General features: G+C 42.3%; 1 protein-coding gene across 1 annotated transcript in view; it reads right to left on the reverse strand.

The window, feature by feature from the left end:
* Positions 1 to 4,849: 4,849 nt before the first annotated feature.
* The window catches only part of LOC310955535 (ubiquitin-conjugating enzyme E2 E2-like), an 86,340-nt gene continuing 70,434 nt past the window's right edge, over positions 4,850 to 20,755 (reverse strand). The window contains exons 5-6 of the mRNA XM_083925386.1: positions 11,964 to 12,111; positions 4,850 to 5,590 (exon numbers count right to left, since the gene is read on the reverse strand). Coding sequence (XP_083781512.1) covers positions 5,493 to 5,590; positions 11,964 to 12,111 — 246 coding nt within the window. The 3' untranslated portion in view covers positions 4,850 to 5,492. The remainder of the gene's footprint in view (positions 5,591 to 11,963; positions 12,112 to 20,755) is intronic.

The following is a 20,755-nucleotide window of genomic DNA, read 5'->3' on the forward strand; positions in this document are numbered from 1 at the left end:
CCACCAACCTTCACACTAATTCATTAGTTAAGAAGTCATACAACACAAGTGCTGTTTGTGGTAGAAGTGAGGCAGCCGGGGGTTCCAGCCGTGGATGGATTACTGAACGGGCCTGCCGGGCACATGACCCACAATGACCACAATGAGACAACAAAATGACTACAGGGATGCAAAACGACCACAAAGAAATGCTAAATAACTGAAAAAATAGACATAAAACAACCACATAGTGACAGAAATGACGACAAAGAGACGCAAAATGATTAAAAATAGATGTAAAATGACCACAGAAAGAAACAAAACGCCGGCATTGAAACGCCTAAAAACAGATGCAAAACCACCATAAAGATGCAAAATGACTGAAAATACACACAAAACAACCACATAGAGACAGAAATGACGACAAAGATACACAAAATGATTAAAAATAGATGTAAAATGACCACAGAGAGACAAAAAAATTATTACAGGGATGCAAAGCGACCACAAAGAGATGCTAAATGACTGAAAATACACACAAAACAACCACGTAGAGACAGAAATGACGACAAAGATACGCAAAATGATTAAAAGATAGATGTAAAATGACCACAGAGAGAAACAAAACGCAGACATAGCAGCGTCTAAAAATAGATGCAAAACCACCATAAAGATGCAAAGTGACTACAAAATAGACGCCCATTGTCTCATAATCCATCCATGGTTCCAGCATCAGCGAGTGTTTGGCGAGTGTTGAAAAGGGCAAAACGGTTGGGCTTAGTGACTTCGAATGAGCCACGATGTGTGTGTGAACGAGGTAACGGGTCATGGAGAATGACGGGAACAGCAAAGCCAATCATCTGCTGGGTGATGCTGTGGGTAAAAACAGCACGTTAACCACAGGCTGCAAAGAAATACGAGGTTAACCATCAAGGTGCAGAGCTCAGCGGCCCTTTCAGTAGTTGGTTTTCTGGTCTATTTTTGCTGCGGGGCGTGAGGGGATCTGACAAGAAAACACACCTGTGATCTATTAGAAACAATACAAGTGTCTATATGAGAGACATGATCTGATTCCTTTGCTTTTCACTTTGACAACAAATGGGGGAGAGAAATGTTGTGGGTATGGAGCTGCCCCCTCCTCTCTGGAGTGTCTCATGTCAGTAAAGGGAATGAATCCGAATCATCTCGGGATCAAACTCCAGTGAAAATTTGCTTGTTGTTTGGTGTGAATCATAGATGATATAAAAAAAAATGGACGTAGCATCTCCGTCGAGGTCCGTTCTCTCAACTTGATCCGATCGTCCTCGCCTACTGGAGTCGCCATCTTGTCAGATTTTGACTCCGCCTCATTTCCTCTTACCAAAAAAGGGCATGTATGTGACGTTGGGGGGAGGGAGATACGTCCATTTGGCTGATGTTTACCTCCGAGGAGAAGTGAGGGCCAGGGGCTAGCTGTCACTCAAGAGACCACGCCCCTAATTATTCATAAACTTTAACCTCCAATAAAATAAAAACTAGCCTGGTACAAAAAAAAAATCGTCATGGAGACCTAAACATACAGGCTAGAATGCTTTTTTGTACCAGGGCTTAAACAGGTTTCATTATGCTGTGAAAACATGAAACCTAGTGGACACTCAGAGAACTGCAGTTTTTGGCACTTCCTGATTGGATCAACCAGGAAGTGGCTGCGGTGGGGGCTGGGTCTCACGTCAGTAAGGGGAATAATCCTGAATCATCTGGTGATCAAACTCCAGGGACTGGCTCATTCGGTGTGAACACAGTCTTTGGAGCAGAAAGCATTCGTCTGGTCACAGATTGAGCTACTCTCCGTGTCATGGAGAAGACGGAGCCATCTTGTTTCGTCTAAAGGCTGGTACTGGCAGTGCGATGATGGTGGGAATGTCTTCTTTGAGGCCCACTAAACAACATCAGAACAGGATACGTGTCCTCTGGTAGAAGTCGGGCCCAGATGAACTCCTGGCGCCCTTAAAGCCTCAGGCTGTTGTGCAGACAGACAGCAGCACAGCATGACGGAAGCCAGCCTCCTCATTCATCCTGATGAGAGCCCTGTGTCGGAACAGTGGGGGCTCCCTGGCACAACAACACAGGCTCATCCAGCACACAAGACCATCCTGGATCAGTGTTTGAAATGCAACGTCATCACACACATGCAGGCAGACGCTCCTGCTAGTGACTGTGTCATGGGGATGACATGAGTCTACGGTCAGCTGTCAGGAGACGATCATAGCTGCAGGGATGCATTTGATGAGCAACACAACATATATTTATTCTGTGTCCCTTTGTTGACATTTGGAACCTCTTAGTGCTCTTTTTACATCCATTTTAGTAATTTGGCATCTCTTTGTGCTCTTTTTACATCTATCTTAGTCATTTTGCATCTCTTTGTGCTCTTTTTACATCTATTTTAGCCATTTGGCATCTCTTTGTGCTCTTTTTACATCTATCTTAGTCATTTTGCATCTCTTTGTGCTCTTTTTACATCTATTTTAGTCATTTTGCATCTCTTTGTGCTCTTTTTACATCTATCTTAGTCATTTTGCACCTCTTTGTGCTCTTTTTACATCTATCTTAGTCATTTGGCACCTCTGTGCTCTTTTTACATCTATCTTAGTCATTTTGCACCTCTTTGTGCTCTTTTTACATCTATCTTAGTCATTTGGCACCTCTGTGCTCTTTTTACATCTATCTTAGTCATTTTGCACCTCTTTGTGCTCTTTTTACATCTATCTTAGTCATTTTGCACCTCTTTGTGCTCTTTTTACATCTATCTTAGTCATTTTGCACCTCTTTGTGCTCTTTTTACATCTATCTTAGTCATTTTGCACCTCTTTGTGCTCTTTTTACATCTATCTTAGTCATTTGGCATCTCTTTGTGCTCTTTTTACATCTATCTTAGTCATTTGGCATCTCTTTGTGCTCTTTTTACATCTATTTTAGTCATTTGGCATCTCTTTGTGCTCTTTTACATCTATTTTAGTCATTTGGCACCTCTTTGTGCTCTTTTTACATCTATCTTAGTAATTTGGCATCTCTTTGTGCTCTTTTACATCTATCTTAGTCATTTTGCATCTCTTTGTGCTCTTTTTACATCTATTTTAGTCATTTGGCGTCTCTTTGTGCTCTTTTTACATCTATCTTAGTCAGCCTGTGAATGTTCTCATTCGTCCAGGTCATCGTTATCCTCAAAGCAATTTCAGTCAAAAACATCTTATCTTAGTCATTTTGCATCTCTTTGTGCTCTTTTTACATCTATTTAGTCATTTGGCATCTCTTTGTGCTCTTTTTACATCTATCTTAGTCATTTTGCACCTCTTTGTGCTCTTTTACGTCTATCTTAGTCATTTTGCATCTCTTTGTGCTCTTTTTACATCTATCTTAGTCATTTTGCATCTCTTTGTGCTCTTTTTACATCTATCTTAGTCATTTGGCACCTCTTTGTGCTCTTTTTACATCTATCTTAGTCATTTTGCATCTCTTTGTGCTCTTTTACGTCTATCTTAGTCATTTTGCATCTCTTTGTGCTCTTTTTACATCTATCTTAGTCATTTGGCACCTCTTTGTGCTCTTTTTACATCTATTTAGTCATTTGGCATCTCTTTGTGCTCTTTTACGTCTATCTTAGTCATTTGGCACCTCTGTGCTCTTTTTACATCTATCTTAGTCATTTGGCATCTCTTTGTGCTCTTTTTACATCTATCTTAGTCATTTGGCATCTCTTTGTGCTCTTTTTACATCTATCTTAGTCATTTGGCACCTCTTTGTGCTCTTTTTACATCTATCTTAGTCATTTGGCATCTCTTTGTGCTCTTTATACATCTATCTTAGTCATTTTGCATCTCTTTGTGCTCTTTTTACATCTATTTTAGCCATTTGGCATCTCTTTGTGCTCTTTTTACATCTATCTTAGTCATTTGGCACCTCTTTGTGCTCTTTTTACATCTATTTTAGCCATTTGGCACCTCTTTGTGCTCTTTTTACATCTATTTTAGCCATTTGGCATCTCTTTGTGCTCTTTTTACATCTATCTTAGTCATTTGGCATCTCTTTGTGCTCTTTTTACATCTATTTTAGTAATTATGTACCTCCTTGTGATTGTTTTGTCTCTTTGCAGTCGTTTTGTATGACTTTGTTGTCTTTTTGTGTCTTTGTAGTTGTTTTGTGTGTCCTTCACGCCTCCTCCAGTCACTTTGTGTCTTTTTTTTGGTCATCACTTGAGTCTCTTGGTTTTTTCTTGTGTCTTTTTGTCATCATTTTGTTTAACTTCGTAGTTGTTTTGTGTCTCTTTGTAAGTTGTTTTGTGTGTAGTCATTTAGCATCTTTTTGCCATGGCGTCTATTTTTAGTCGTCTTTGTAGTCATTTGTAGTGGCTATGTGTACGTTTTTGCCTGTTTTGTCTAATTTCAGTCACTTTGAGTCTCTTGGTTTTGCACCTGTAGTCATTTTTTGTTGTTGGCAGTAATTGTGTATATGTTTTGGCTCATTTAGCGTTTCTTTGTTTCTTTTTCTCAGCAACATTTTCAGGGTGAGGGCTCCTGGACCCCTTGGACCCCTGGGAACGTGCTTGTTAGGCTTGTTCACTAATCCAGCCTTGTTGGTACTATGTGTCTTACCTGCATTAATAAAAGTTACCAGAAAATTCACATGAAAATAATCAAATTAAATGTCACTACGACCTCATTGTTTTTTTGGAGTGAGAAGATACAAGTAAAAGTAGCACATTCTAAAAGCTACCCTCTGCGGTCCTGTGATGACTCATTTCTAGCAGGAAGTGGCGAGAGAGATGAACCTGCATGTGCACACACTGTCATCACATGCACAGTCATAAAGCAAGAGACTGAGACACGCTCCGTCACATTACAGCCAGTGTTTAATTGAGTATGTATTCTCACAAGGCAATAAATGTACAGCAAACTACCACTATCGTCATACATGGTGATGGGCTCACTCCATGCCAGACTCTGCAGAAATAATACACTACATGACTACATGTCCACTGCATGAACACATATCCTGATGCCATGCACTAACATTGACCGTGAGCTATAAAACCACTGAAAGAAACACAAACTAAATGCACTCGCTCAGTATGACCATTTTACATGAAAACCATCACATGAAACGGGAATAGTACGCGCACGCTTTTTAGAGAAGAAGATGACGAGAGGTGGCGACGATGTTATACACAATGCAATAACAATAAGAACAACGACGACGAGAACAATAACAGTATTAAAGCTTTTCATGACCATATCAACATTCAGTGTATTGGAAAATACAATCCCCAATAGACTCTTTGTATAAAAAAGAAGCTTTTCAAGTCAGCATGGAACAAATAACAGTTCATTTATCTGGGTTGGGGGCGGGGTGGATGACAGGAGCGGGTGTGCTTCCATAGATTTCGCAGGAGGAGGGTGTGTGTGTGTGTGTGTATGTGTGTGTGTGTGTGTGTGTGTGTTGGGTAGGGTGAGGGGTCCTGGAGGGGTCGTGCTGGTCTATGTGGCGTAGCGTTTGGTCCACTGTTTGGCTATCCTGTCGTGCTCGGCTCTGTTGGTCAGGTACTGTGTGGCGATGCTTCCAACCAGAGGGTCGGCTGTGAACACAAGAGCAATGAACGCAGTGAGACTTCACACAACAAACAGAGCATTTACTGATTATTACCTTTTGATTCAAATCCGATCTGGACCAATTAGTGTCGGCGGTACTGCCCCAAATATGGTGGAAGGGATACAGTTTATTCTACTTTTTCAAAGTCATGGGCTGTCTTAGCCCGCGCGTGGAAACAACAAAATATTTGATCAGATGTGCCTTTCGTTTAGAAGGTGACGGTGTTTTTGGGGCTTAAAAAGACAAAAAAAGGTAAACCCCCCTCCAGATTTGAAATAATTAATAATGCTCCATCGTTGTGTTTCCGTGTAAAGGGGTAAAAACTCTAATCTGCCCACGCTGGCTCACGTGGCGTACGTGTTTCCGTATCATCCTTGTGCAGAGTTCAGGTAAACAACAACAAACATGTGGGACTGTTTCCATCAGTGGGACATTCAAGTGTCCTGGGTGGAGCCGAGGTGGTGGGAGGCTGCAGACCGTGCTGCAGGTCCCTGTCACGCTGTACGGCGTCCTGCTTCTCCGCTGTTAGGGAGAGAAGGAGGAGGAAGTATCTACGCATGCACCAGCTCTGGGTGCTGTTGTGTGGCAGTGCTTCACAGCTCCACCTACACACCTGACGTGCACACTACATCCAATTTCACACACTTTTACGTCACCGTATGCACGCAGACTTCCCCCAAAGACGCTCGTCTAAACGCAGAACAAAAAGTGAGAGAGCAACGCCACTTTTGCGTTTCCTTTCTAGATCGTCTCCGTCTACACTGGGCCTTAACTGACTTTTCATCAACTTTTCTTTCAATCAATGGTTTTGTCTATAAAAGCAGCAAGAACAGAGTTGTTGTTATATTTGCAATCTTCCTGTTCGATTTGAATATTACATAGGAATATGTAGAAATTCTGATGGTGCCACAACAAAGGTCAGGAGGTTCACCGCAAAAATCAGGGTTCATCCACTGGGGACCGAAATAATCTACAGCAAGGTTACTGCCGATAGTTTTAGAGACACTGAACATTGTTATGGGCGGATTGTAATGAAAACCACTCACACCTTCACTAACAGATTTCCTGAGGTGAAGATGCACATGTGGGAGTGATATTTTATTTATGAGGACATGCAGCATGTTTATACGAACGGCCACGCGGATCCGTTTGACATCCGATTACCCGACGCGGTGCATCAGAGTCTTAAATGGTGTGGAAACGTGCAGCTGACCACCTCGGCTCATCAGCGTGCGTGGGAATTTCATCCCAACCAGGGAAAACCACGGTAGAGTCATAGATCAAACCAATGGAGCTCCATCACCTCTGTGGTCTGAGGTGAAGCTTGTACCGTATGACGCAGAGCGCGGCCGACACGTTCATGGACAGCGCGGTAAAGTGTGTGTGCCGCTGTGAATCGGAGGTGATTGCCGTGGGCTCCCGCGGCATCTGCATGCACCACACACACACGTCCGGTCAGTCAACAGCCAGCCGTTATGCATTCCCGCCGGCTCTTCTATTGACCGTGCTGCCGCTCAATGTGCTGTGCTGCTGGTCGATGTCTCAGTGAGGTGACAGAGAGGGAAACGGATTCCTCGAGCCTCACGTACACTGCGCTTGGCTTCAGACCGTCTCCTGCAGGGCTCGGCGTGCTGACGGAGCAGTCTGATAAGCTTGGCTGAGCGAGCAGCACAAACACCCCTCAGCAGTAAGCCCTGCAATGGTTTCAATGATGGGCTTTTTACAGGCTTATACCCACATATCTGGATAAATGGATCCTTACATATCACAGCATTGTAGCATCTGACTTTCTAAGTGAACGCTTGAGCCGAAGACAGAAACCATGTTGGGATTGCTGGTTGGTGAAAGCTTGTGAGTTTCCTGAGTCTTTGCGTCAATGGCTGCACTTCAATTGTCATCGCATTTTGAAGTGCAGTTTGCAGTTTGCAGGCATGAAATCATCACATGGTCCTTTTTGGCACTTACATACATCAAATAAGCCGTCAAGACAGTTGTTTTTTTGTGTATGAACAGTTACCGGAGAAATCCGGTAGAGTCGCTAACAGCTGGACGTGGCTAACACTGATTAGCTTGGGGCAGTACGGTGTTGGCATTAAAATGTCTTTTTTAACCACTAATGCTGCTGAAAATAACAGTAACCCTCTGCAGTAGCATGAGAAGAGTCCCTACACAGAAAACAAAGCACCAATGGGCTCCTTCCTTTGGGATTGACTTTGGTAATCCACTTGAATGGACTTTACTATGAGAGGAGCTGGTACAGGGGCCAGTAGGTAAGACTTTAAAACACTCTTTTAATAAACTCTGCTGCTGTAGAGGTTTGCTGTTATTTGCAGCAGGATTAGTGGTTAAAAAAGACGTTTGAATGCCTTCAGTAGGCTTATTTATGGCTTATTTTATGTGTGTACGTGTCGAAAAAGACCATGGGATGATCCTAGGTCGGAATTTCACTTTAACGCACCTTACGAAATGTCGCTTAAAAAAATAATTTGGCGCTATAGGCTACACATGGCTGTGATCGGCCAGTAACGTAGAAGCCGCTAACTACAAAGAAAACACATCGCCTTGGCTATCTAACCACAACTTACCCCGGCATCTACAAGAGAAAAATGGTTCTTGAGGTCTTGAGAATCTGGTTTAATTGGGCAAGTTTGAATTGCTCTTTCATGTCAGCTACTATTGTCTATGTTTGATGTTGTCTGGAAACGAAGACATGTTACGGGAACATCCAGGGAAGATGACAGCGGAGCAGCTGATCCCTTGAGTTAAATGTTGGCTACATCAGATATTCTTTGGCAACTGTGCTTCTACATTTAATGCATCAACTCTTTTCCACAAAGCCAGAACATCGTATTGAATGTTGTTGTTTACGTGCATCTTTTCTAATGCGCATAAAAATATATGTGAATGGAAACATCACTAAAGGTTGTTGCAGGTTGTTGACTGATAACTATATTGTGTACACTCTGAACTTTACAATCTCAATGTTAAAGTGACTCAAATATCCTGCTGTTGCAGCAAAAAGTCGACCTCGCATGGCAGAATTGTTGCGATATCACATCATGCAAGAACAGTCGGATCACGTTATCACACAGACCAACCAGCGTCCTGTGAGGAGCTACTGGCAGTTGAAGAGGGAAGGAGTGTTTGGAGTGTTTGGAGTGTTTGAACGAGCATCAGTTTTTTTTATATCAGAACTGGAGTTTTTCTTCACTGAAAGAAGAGAAAAGCAGAGAACTGAAGGCTTTTCTCCACAGAAAATATATTTTCACTCTCTCCTGGCAGACTCCAGCAGCCTTTGATGGATGCTTTTGACACCTTGAACATGCAACAAATTGTATTAATGGCTTCTAGCCTTGGAGGTAGGAGCTCAAGGCCTCAGTAGGCTGAAGCTAAATGCTTGTCAGATTATCCGATTGCATCTGAAGCCTCCTTTTTACAGCGCTAAAATCAACTTTCAGCCAAACTGACAATATCTCAAGCTCTCTTTTTCCAATTTTTTATACAACTACTTCCAACACTTTTCATGAATACCCGCGAGGGGAGACTGACAGTGAGCATTGTTATCCCTATTTGTACAGCTCATCTTGGAGAGTTCACAAAGACAAGATTGGTGAAGAGAAATCATGGAGGCAGTGGGATGCAGCCAGGAGGAGGCTCTGCCTTTGAACCGTCAGAAACATTTTTGTCTTTAGATGTGGTTGGACGACACGTTGTAGGAATTTAGTTTGAAGCATACTGAGGCCTTTACAAAGACTCCTCTTCCAGGTGGCTTCGGGATGACCAGAGCTTTGTAAATTCTAGAGGATAATGAGGCAAATATTGGAACCGTTGGACCAACAGTGAAATCATACAGTAAGAACAGATTACGCTCATTTCAGCCCTTTTTGTACCACATGTTTACCATGTACCACTTCAGGAGCTACACTAGCGGAGGACATAAACATTTTTTATTTCACATATTTTGATACCACTGCAGATGGCAGAGCCCTCCTTTAAGGCAGAGTGAGGCATGTGTTATTACAGGTTTGACAAACTGATACCCCTGAAGCTACTGAGGGAAAAAAAGCAGATACCTTTATTATAAAAGACTTGGCGAATATCAGCCTGATATATGATCCGACCCAGAGAGCGCCAGCAGAAACCGCTGAGGAGGAATCCCTCTGGCTTTGTTAAAAAGTTTAAGATGACTTTTTGGACGTTTCACAGAGGTTGCGGCAAGAAAAGACAGGGAGAAAAAGAGATGACATTGGACAGTGGCCCTTGGCTGGATTTGAGCCCTAGATACGCTCTGACATGAGAATGTAGCTCAGCCCCCACAAACCACCAGGGTGCCCCAGGTGGAGATCTGCTTGTGGGATGTGATAAAGGGTTAACCGTGGCATGATGGCAGGGACGGCAGCCCTGGGAGGGTTGATTAACTGTCATTCCATCCTCTTCCCACGCTTTAATGAACAACATGCCAATGATCTCCGCCTGCATGGGAAAGAAAATCTTCAGACGGAGGGCGGAGGAGAGATATTTTTAGGGTATTTCAGATCCAGGTCCCACATTCAGCACTTGAGGCTGGGTTTAAAAAACGAAAGCGAGTGTTGAGAAATGAAGCGATCGGATTTTGATGAGGCGAGAGGCAGAAAGAGGGATAGAAAGTGTGCGGGAAACGGGAAGGAGGAGTGACGGGTTTTTTTTATTGAGTGGGGACCGGGTGTCGATCAAGTGTCTTTTGTATCATGCTTTAAAGGAATGGGCTCATTACACCTCAAACAAAACATCTGAAAACATCCTGGAGGAGAGGGAGAGCTGTTCTCATTTTCGCCCGCGAAGGGGAAAATCTCCGTTGCCACGTTATCACAGAGCAATCCCCGCAGAGAGGACACAAGCTATCATCAGAGGTCTTCACAATCAGCACTATCACCCCCCCCCCCCCCCCCCGCTTTCTTTTCTGTTTCCATCTCATCCCCCACTATCCACATGTGAAATCACCTGTCATTCTCCCGCCCTATTCACTCCTTTTTTCCCCTACCCTTCTCCCAGTTATTTCGCTCTGGACCTCATCGTTGTGATATTGGATAGATTTTTTTTTACAACACCTTTTACCACTTCTGTGTGCTCAATTCAATCCCTCATACCAACAGACATTAATGGTATTGGCAGCTGAGGACCAGTCGAACTGGGTAACGACTGGTTTAACTGGTCCATAAAAGACAGATTGAATTCCCCCCTGTTCTTCCAGAGGCGGTCTACTCTGCTGGTGAATTGCACCGTAATGGATCCAGTTAGCTTTAAAAATGTCGACATCTCCTCCTTGAATGGTGACAGCTGTTTACAGGGTTGTGTTTAGCCAGCCACTCCTGGTTTAATATTGATAACACTGCAACAAAGGGAGGATGAATACCCAGGCTCACTGTTTACGAGACAATATTAGAAGAGGATCAATGCAAATGCTGTGAAAATATTGCAATTGCCATACCTTCACACAGGTACTAATGCTTATTGGAGAGTAACACAGTGATTGGTTGTAGGTCACGTTTAGTTGCTCTGTTTCGCTGCTCTGATTGGTTGTAGGTCACGTTTGTTTCTCTGTTTTGTTGCTCTGATTGGTTGTAGGTCACGTTTTGTTGCTCTGTTTCATTGCTCGTTTGGTTGCTCTGATTGGTTGTAGGTCACGTTTAGTTGCTCTGTTTCGCTGCTCTGATTGGTTGTAGGTCACGTTTGTTTCTCTGTTTCGTTGCTCTGATTGGTTGTAGGTCACGTTTTGTTGCTCTGTTTCATTGCTCGTTTGGTTGCTCTGATTGGTTGTAGGTCACGTTTTGTTGCTCTGTTTCATTGCTCGTTTGGTTGCTCTGATTGGTTGTAGGTCACGTTTAGTTGCTCTGTTTCGTTGCTCTGATTGGTTGTAGGTCACGTTTTGTTGCTGCGATTGGTTGTAAGTCACGTTTTGTTGCTCTGTTTCATTGCTCTGTTTCATTTCTCTGTTTTGTTGCTGCGATTGGTTGTAAAGGCCACAGAAGCAGAAAGTTAATGTGCATAGGTTTAAATTGCCTGCCTTCATACGATCAATATAATTATTTCTTTATTATTCATGTTTGAATAAAGCCAAATATGGAACATTAACATCATGGAGATCTACTACTGAAATCTCAGAAGCGGTTACTTTAACAGATAAATGAACAAACCGGCAACGTTTCCATCAGTGCAGCCTTCCTGCCTGTCCTCCCAGAACACTGCTGCTGTTACAAAGAGTACATTATCCACACAGAATGGACATGTCAGTCAACCTGCCACAGCTAAATGTGGAGGGAGATATGACGAGGAGAAGTGTGTGTGTGTGTGTGTGCGTGTGTGTGTATTGCAGCTCTCACCAGGGTTGCAGTCAGTGAGCAGGGAGCAGATGGACAGTAGGACCTTGGAGATGGTGAGGGCAGGACTCCAGTTGTCCTTCAGGATGTCCAGACAGATCACCCCCTGGCTGTTGATGTTGCAGTGGTAGATCCTCGTACGGAACGTCACCTGGACACAGAAAGTCAGAGGGTTGGATCAATATTGGGTTCTAGAAGAAAAACACCATAATTTTGGTTTGGAGTTGCATAAAGATAGTGGGGATCTTAAAGAAGGATTAAATAGAAAACAGCCCAAACTGATTTTTAAATAAACAAATGTGATTGTACACTCCCTGAGTAGTGAATGTGTTTAAATTGGCATTAAAGGAATACATTTAAAACCAAAATAATGAGGTGAAACACACTAAAAGGCTCTGCGAAGCTGAGGGGAACTGCAGTGTCTTCAGAGGATTCACTGTGAGCTCAATAATGCCTGCTACACCTTTCGCTTTTCTCAAAGGAATTTGATCCATTGTTCATAAAGAAATATTGATTCATTTTGCAGCTCTCAATCTGGTGGAAATGAGGCTGAGATTATGTAACATTATGTCATGACTGTTGATCACACAGTCATTTCCCGATCGGATGAAAACAAACATTTTGAAACATTTCCTATTATTTAAATAACACATAAAAAAAAGTTTGACTTTATTCTAGTTCATTGTCTGTGTATGCTTTGGACTTACAGCAGTGTTCAGCAAATTATCATTTTCATTATCAATGAATCATTTCAACATTAAATCATAAATAAGTGTTTAGCCATAAACTGTCGGAAAATAAATCAGGATTTTCCAGAGCCCAGAGGGATCTCTTCAAATATCTCGTTCGTCCAACCAACACTGTTACGCAACACTGATTGGCCATAGACTCTGGAGCATTTTTAAATGAATACAATCATTTTTAAATCAATATTTTGTGTCAAATGACTGATTTCTTTAGTAGTTAGATGTGTAATACTTTGAATAATGTAGAGACCTCTGAGGTGATTCATTAGCCCTTTTACATATTCACCTACAATGATATAAAACAGAACATCTGCATATATGGAAATCTGGAAAACACAAAAAATGTGTCCATTTTCCTTCATAATAATAACAATAACAATCAATGCATTATCATAAAGTGATTTTGTTGTTGTTTCAGGAGAGAGATAAGCAAAAACAAGACGCAGCCCCATCCAGGCTGCTGCACAGCAATCATTTTAACAGTCAGCTGTTAAAATAAAATCGTACGCTTTCGGATTGTCCCAACAAGCCTATAATGGACGTCTGCCAATACACGGAGGCATTAATAAACATCCGCCTTATGTTCAGGCCCTCTGAGTACCTGGAGGCTGCTCTACAGAAAAAGCACAAGTCAATAAAACAGAAGACGTCTGACTGACACGCGGGTGTGTAGACCGTCTGACGGTGATACTGACAGTCCCTGAGGATCTGCCTTAGTCAGCGGTGATGTGAAGACACTCCTGTGGAGCTTAGCAGAGCCCAACATCAGCACAAGAGGCACAACATCATTAAGGAGCGACCTTTGACCTCTCTGCTGCCATAAATGAAGGCTGTTGACCAGGACAGGCAGTCCAGGCGTGCTCGTGCTCCACCTCCCCCTTTCTGCTCGCTTTGTGTCTGCGGCCTTTCCTCCCCTCCCTCACTCTTTTATCCTCTCATTAACTCTCCATTCCTCCCTTCACATCTCCTCCTTCTTTTATGAGAGACAAACAAGCCTGGCGTGAGAGTCCATCTCACACTGATAAAGACATCCTCGCACTGTTACAGAGAGACAGAGCAATAAACAGGACGCGTTTCACTACATGAAAGCATTTCTGGAGATGCCGCAAGAAAAGGCAGATGGGAGATGAGGTGATGGATGGCGGCTGGTTGAGGGTGGGTCCTGTGTCAGAGGTGCCCCTCTTCTTGTTCTTACTCCTCCGCTGAGAAGGGTTAGCAGTGGCATGCTAATGCTGGCAGCACAGCAGCATGAAAAAGATCCTTGGCCAGTCTGTGTGGTCTCATTAACAGCCTGTAATCCCATCATGGCTGATGCTAATAGATTATGATGCTGCCTCCGCATAACAAAAGCTGTGGGTCTAATCCTTCGTCCTCTCTGTGTTACGGATTCATCCCTCAGCCTATACAACCTCTGTGTCCTCATTTTGTATCCCAACTTTCATTCTTCAATATCCAAAGCAAAAGCCATGCCAATTCAATTCACTTTCCAACACATGTTATTCAAAGTGGACAATTTGGACTAAAGGCCAAAATACATGAGCTACGGATGTGCTGTGTCACAAAGGAGGCGTGCAGCCATTGTTGTGCCTGAACGCGTTCACCGAACGATAATTCATGAACTCGTTCATATTTTGGGTGAACGTGAACTGAACGTACTGTATTACTGCCTGGTGACAGTTACTGTGATCACGTTCATTCTGGTGTCTGTGAACGACACGCTCTGTCAGTTTAACTTCGTTCAATAGGCCGCCAGATTTCTATGGAGCCTTCCAGGCAAAACCCAGGCTAAAACACAGGCCTAATATGTAGAGGAAAAAACACCCCATCTGCCAACATCAGCCACCAGTGTTGCACCACCGCACACGTGATCATAACAAAAAACAGCATGGAGGTGACAAAGCGGCAAGGAGGTGTTGTATTCTCATTTAAACAAGTTTTATGATAAGTTCAGTGAGGATAGGAAAAACCTTGCACCTCTGTGTAAAAAAGACACTTCAGTGACATCCACAGCAAACCTGAAATGCCACATTGAACTGAAGGTTCATTCGGCATTTCAAGGTCTGTGCAAGTAAATAAAAAACCCAAAGACAATCAAGACAGCTCCTCGGACCAAAATCCCATTAACTGTGTACAGTAGTGGATCCGCTGTCATCTCCCGGCCACAGCTGGACGACCTGGTGGTGCAGTTTACTGTCGGAGACCTGCAGCCTTTGAGAGAAGTGGAAAGCTCAGCTTTTATTAACTTCATTTAGGGGTTGCAGACATCCAAAAAGGTGCCATCATTTAAAAGTTAAAACTGTTAAAATAATTGCTGTCAGTGGTTCTATATTGACTGTGGCAATAATTAAAAAAAATAATAGCTTGCAGCAACATATTGATAAAAAAGACATATGAACTAGTTCATTTTTGGAACTTTGAACTCAGGTCATAATTTTGAATTAAAATTCAACTGAAATGAACTGAACTAGTTCATTTTCAAATGTGTGAACTGAACTTTGAACTAGTTCATGTAGGAAGTGAACTTTCACAACACTGGGTGCAGCAGGTGTGTTTTTACCTGCTGCACAGACCCTGTCTTTGTAGCGTGTGGCTGCTGCCAGCTTCACTGTGGGCATATTGAGTTTTTCAAAGTGATAATGCAGTTGGTTCTGCAGGGTTTGGAGGTGAAGGCTATATTAACTGGATCCATTTAACTACAGGATCATGGATATACATGGATTTGATTGATTTATGTTAATGTGAAATGTAAAAACACCCGCAAGGTTGCTCTGCTGCTGCCTCACATTGCCCTCTGGTACAATGAGGTATTTATTTGAATCATTTTTGTACTCAGTTTTACACAGTTCTATGCAGAGAGAAACGAATACACGTGCCACGCAAAACCACAGTTGAGCGGTGTGTGACTAGTATGGTCAGTGGAGGAGCTTTAATTGGATATAGTGGACGTGTGTTGTGCGACATCTGCGTCCATACCCCGTGTATTTTGGGCGTAAGTGAAAGTGCTACAGAAGAGCGCCCAAAAATGAAAGGTTCCTCCTCTGTGATGAATTTGCATATTTCAATGTATGTTTTTAAAGGTCCACAATTTTCATTTTCAGGTTCCTCCTTGTGCTGTGTGTTTCAATTAGAACACTCTGTTTCAGCTTCTGTCTCTTTAAGACCCCCCCCCCCCCAAAAGAAAAAGAAGAAAATGAAAGAAAAAAAGAAAGAAAAAGCCCAGTCTGCTCTGATTGGTCAGTGTGTCTGTATATTCCACATCTGTGCTCTCTGCGTCTCTGCACCACTATTACAGTCAGGGAATGACTGTAACAGCACTGTAGCAGCACTTTCTACTTACATATACTAGAGTTGTGACATCACAACATACAGGAAGTCCTGATGACTCATTTAAAGTCACAGTTTCTGAATACAAGCTGTGTGTATTTCTCTGTGGATTGAGCGTTATTAATACTTTGATACTTTCCCAGTATTAATGTAGCACTTCCACCTTTATAATCAAAAGAGACGTGGAAATCTCACTTTTAACAATATGGAACCTTTAACTTAATTCTGTAAATTAATTGCCTGATTTACAGAATAGTCCACAATGGTCTAAAGATATTGAGCTACCTAGCTATAGATGCTATGAAACAACCTGTCAGCTGACAAAAGCATGGCATCTCACAGTGTGTCACATCACCCTGCCTTGGGGTTATTCAAGTAAGCATTAGAGCCTTTTTATGCTTTTGCAGGAAAAAACATTTCCCTACAAATGTAAAAGAGACACATTTAGCTCAGCTATAACAAAGCATGTTCTCATATCATTACCTCACTTCTCTTTAGTTACTATATCCACATTTAATAGTCATTTTAAGCAAAGGGAATGAAAATCAATTAAACCGATTTGTGGTTTAATGACAAGGCAGTCATCGTGCCATATCTTAATTGAGACAGAATTAAAACCTTTGTTTTAAAAGGAGGGAATGTGCTGAATGGTTGATCATCCGCACGTCTAAGCTTGACTTTGTGGTGCTTCATGGCACATGAAACAGTTTGAAATGAGAATGATATCCTGCAGAGGAAGATAAAGTGTGCAGTGGAATTGAGTTCAAAGCCACGAGGAAATTAGAGTTGATTGAGGAGGATAATGTTAGTGAGGAGTCTAATCTCTCAGCCTGTCTCTGGGTGCTTCTGCTGAACCTCGAAGGGACTCGTGTCGGAGCACCCCTACAAATACTGAAGCAATGTCCTTGACACCCTCAATCTCTATCTAAGAGTATCGGTGTCGGCCTTAACTGGCCTTATCATCCTAACATTAGTGAGTGAGCCAGTGTAGTGAGCAGCTGCAGCTGTCGGATCGGTGGCTGTGAGCCGGTGAGCTGCTGGATGGCAGAGCTCACAGCCAGACTGGAAAAACAAGGCAGCAGGATGCCAAGAGTTAAGACCAGCTCCGTTTCCCCCCCTCAGTGTGGACTGCCAGGAAGGAGGCAGTTTTAGCTGGTCAGGAGGGAATGAGGAGAACATTGTTGCTCTTTAGGAGTCATGTTTCCAATCAAATACCCAAGGCTGTGACAAAATTGACAATATATTTATAATTTGTTGTAAAAACATACATGTATTTAGCATGCGGTGGCTAATCCCACCACAGGACAAATGTTATGCAGTCTACAGGTGGAGGAGGTGAAGTCACTTGTTTTTCCTCCGTTCACTGTTTTTCTTGTAGTTCCCATTCTCTGGTCTGCACTGTGTTAATCAGGGCTGGGAATCACTTTTTCATTGACTTCATCAACTTCCTTCAATGTGAACGAATGAGGGAGAAATGACTCACAGCAGACATGACCAATTATTTAAATGATCACTGTGGATGCAGCACAATGCCAACTACCTATTGGGAAAGTCATTCACACAAGTCTACAGCATAATGGCTTTTTCTAAAGCTAAACTGTGTATGCTTACGATTTTTGAGGCTTTATACACAGCTCAAGGTTCTGTTTTTATGATAAAATAAAACATAATTCAAGTTCAACTAACTAGCATTCAAGGGCATCTCACATAACTTCACTATTGAAGCAACACCGGAGATTTGTTTCAGCGCTACTGATAGCAAAATACTGTTTTTTTCAATACCCCACGCTGATGAATATAGAGAGAGTTTTGAGAGTTTTGTATGAAACCATGTATGCAAATGTTTCTCTAAACAAAACCTTTTTATATTACACTAAAAAAAAACAGATTTCTAAATGGAGTGTTAAACTTCTCTCAACGTCTCAACACAATGCAGGTGTATCAGAACTTTACTCAAATAAGATATAGGCGGAAATAGAGATATGAATACATTTAACGTTGTCACGTTCTGCCCTTTGACCTTCTAGTGTGAGTGACGTAGGCATAAGGAAATCTGAACTCAGCTGGAGACGTATGACAGACACTGGTGTGAACAGCGGTGCGTTTTGGCCAAGCCCCCACCACGGCGACTTCCTGGTTGATCCAATCAGGAAGTGCCAAAAACTGCAGTTCTCTCAGTGTCCACTAGGAGTAGTTTGCATAATAGAGCAGTTTCTCATTGACCCCCATGTTAAACAGGCCGTTTTCACAGCATAATGAAACTTATTTAAGGCCTGGTACAAAAGAAACCCCATTCTAGTCTGTATGTTTAGGTTATATCTCCATGACAACACTGAGGGGGTGATTTTTTTTGTACCAGGCTAGTTTTTATTTTATTGGAGGTTAAAGTTTATGAATAATTAGGGGCGTGTCCTCTTGAGTGACAGCTAGCCTCTGGCCCTCACTTCTCCTCGGAGGTATACGTCAGCCAGATGGATGTATCTCCCTCCCCCCAACGTCACATAAATGCCCTTTTTTGGTCAGAGGAAATGAGGAGGAGTCAAAGTCTGACAAGATGGAGACTCCTGTAGGCGAGTACGATTCGATCAATTTGAGAGAACGGACCCCGACAGGTATGCTAGTTCCATTTTTTATACAGTCTATAGTTTGGGCTGTACACTTGAATGTACGTGTTTGTATCACTGAAACAAGTTTTAAAAGAGGGTGTAAAGGGTCTAATGGGCAGTCAGCAGTTTTCAGCAGCTTACGTGACATGCATTCCTCTGTAATTATTATTAGAGGTGTTAAAATATAGGGATGTGACTGTTTCTCAACAGGAGGCAGTTACAGAGAAGACAGTTTCTGTCTCTTTGGTGCCATTAAGGTGTCAGGTAGTGTTCTGTACTTGCAGTTCTAATCACTTCCTGGACCCAAACCACATAAAAGTGCATCACTGGTCCACAGCAGAATATCTCCACAAGAAGTTGGGATTGACCACAGCTTTAGTCAACGGTATCTAAAAACACTGAAGCCAAAATTTCTGTTACATTTAAGTTGAATATTCATGTCTCAGAGGTTGAATCCTAGTATTCATGGTGACTACTTGGCTCAGGACAAAGCTTTGTATATGAGGTCTCTATTAAATCAAACTAAACTCTGTTCTGTCGATGCTGTCCACTCTTTCACTTCTTAACCGTGATCTAAGCCAAGAGACCCTCCACACTGAATGGTCCACATTTAAACAGAATAAATATGACAGATGTCTGAAAATATTTTCCTGTTTACTTTTCTCTGTTTAGTTTTAGAACATGTGTCTCTAAATAGCTGATAGAGAGAGAGTATTTCCAGACTCGAAACCAAAACCCAGGGCGAAATCAGAAGCACGACTCTGTGGCAACGGCTGACAGCCAGCCTTACGTGTAAATAGTGACACACGCTTGCATCAGCAGAACAGACACACATACCCACAAACCAACAGCCTCGCTGGAGGGAAGCCAAATGCTGCTGAATGCTAGCATATCAGAAGGGGACGCAATAGCAAGTAACAGACAAAGGTGGAGTCTTGTGTTATTCTATATTTAAGGAAATCCCATATGCTGAGCCAAACCAGTAATGAATGTATCTTCTAACAAGTATTGTGTGTGTATCAAAGCCCGCCGTATCTTCTCCCTCGGAGCCATAGAGCTCCATTGTTGTTCAAAACACATCAATGAGCCACACTGTTGCACTGGGTGGCACGTCCCTTCATCACCATCAACACACACTCCAGTTTATTTTGACTCAATCCCACACACACCATGCTGCTGCTGCTGGAAATACTCACTAGAGCACCAACTGTGGATTCATCCACCGCTGAAAATAGTTCCCAAAAATGCAAATGTGATTCAGTGACCAGGGGCCTCCTTTATAAAGCTTGCTGCGCACAAAATCCTTGCGTAGACAGGCAGAAATGAATGGTAAATTGTGCTTTGGAAAACGTGTTTATAGAAAAATTATTTGTGGAGAAGCGTGCGTATTCCTACGCCAACTATCGAGCGAGCGACACTACATGGAAAACACCATGAAATACAGCTCAGTCAACAGAAAACAAACACACATTAACTATAAAACAATTGGCAGCAACTGTATTTCACGCTGTATAAAGCCTAGCTGCAGTTGTGGATAGGCTATACTAATATAGGACTACTGTACACTGTTAAGGCAGTTAAGATGCAGTTTGAATGACTTATCAAGTCTACACGTTTTTAAGAACATGTTTAATTGAATTTTAGAACTGCATACGTCGGCAGATTTGTCTGTGAAAAGGTTTTGTAAAACGTTATGACCAACAGTTATGAATTGAAAATGTACATTTAGTTTTCAGTCAAATTTGACCCTGCTGAGATAGATAGTCGTAAACAATGCTCTCGGATATCATCCTTTATTTCTTTTCTCACCTCATACATATAAACACATTAAGGCCTACCATATTATTCCCATTTTTTAAATAGCCCTCCAATATTTTATATAGTAGAAAAATGCCAAAATACAAATAACAAATTATAACGGCCGAGTTGACTTGATTCGCAGGTGCGGTGACATTGACATTGCCACTCGTTCTGTTTATATTTATTAGAAAAGTCTCTACTGAGGCTTCCAAACAACACATTTTTGCGGAGCTCGACCTCCGTAAAGCTCCTCCATTTCCTTCTCGGAGAACGTTGCTTTTTCCGCCTTCTTCTGTGTAATTTTCCTCACGTCAGTCAG

This window comes from Echiichthys vipera (genome assembly GCF_963691815.1).
Source record: "Echiichthys vipera genome assembly, chromosome: 13".
NCBI classification, from domain to species: domain Eukaryota; kingdom Metazoa; phylum Chordata; class Actinopteri; order Perciformes; family Trachinidae; genus Echiichthys; species Echiichthys vipera.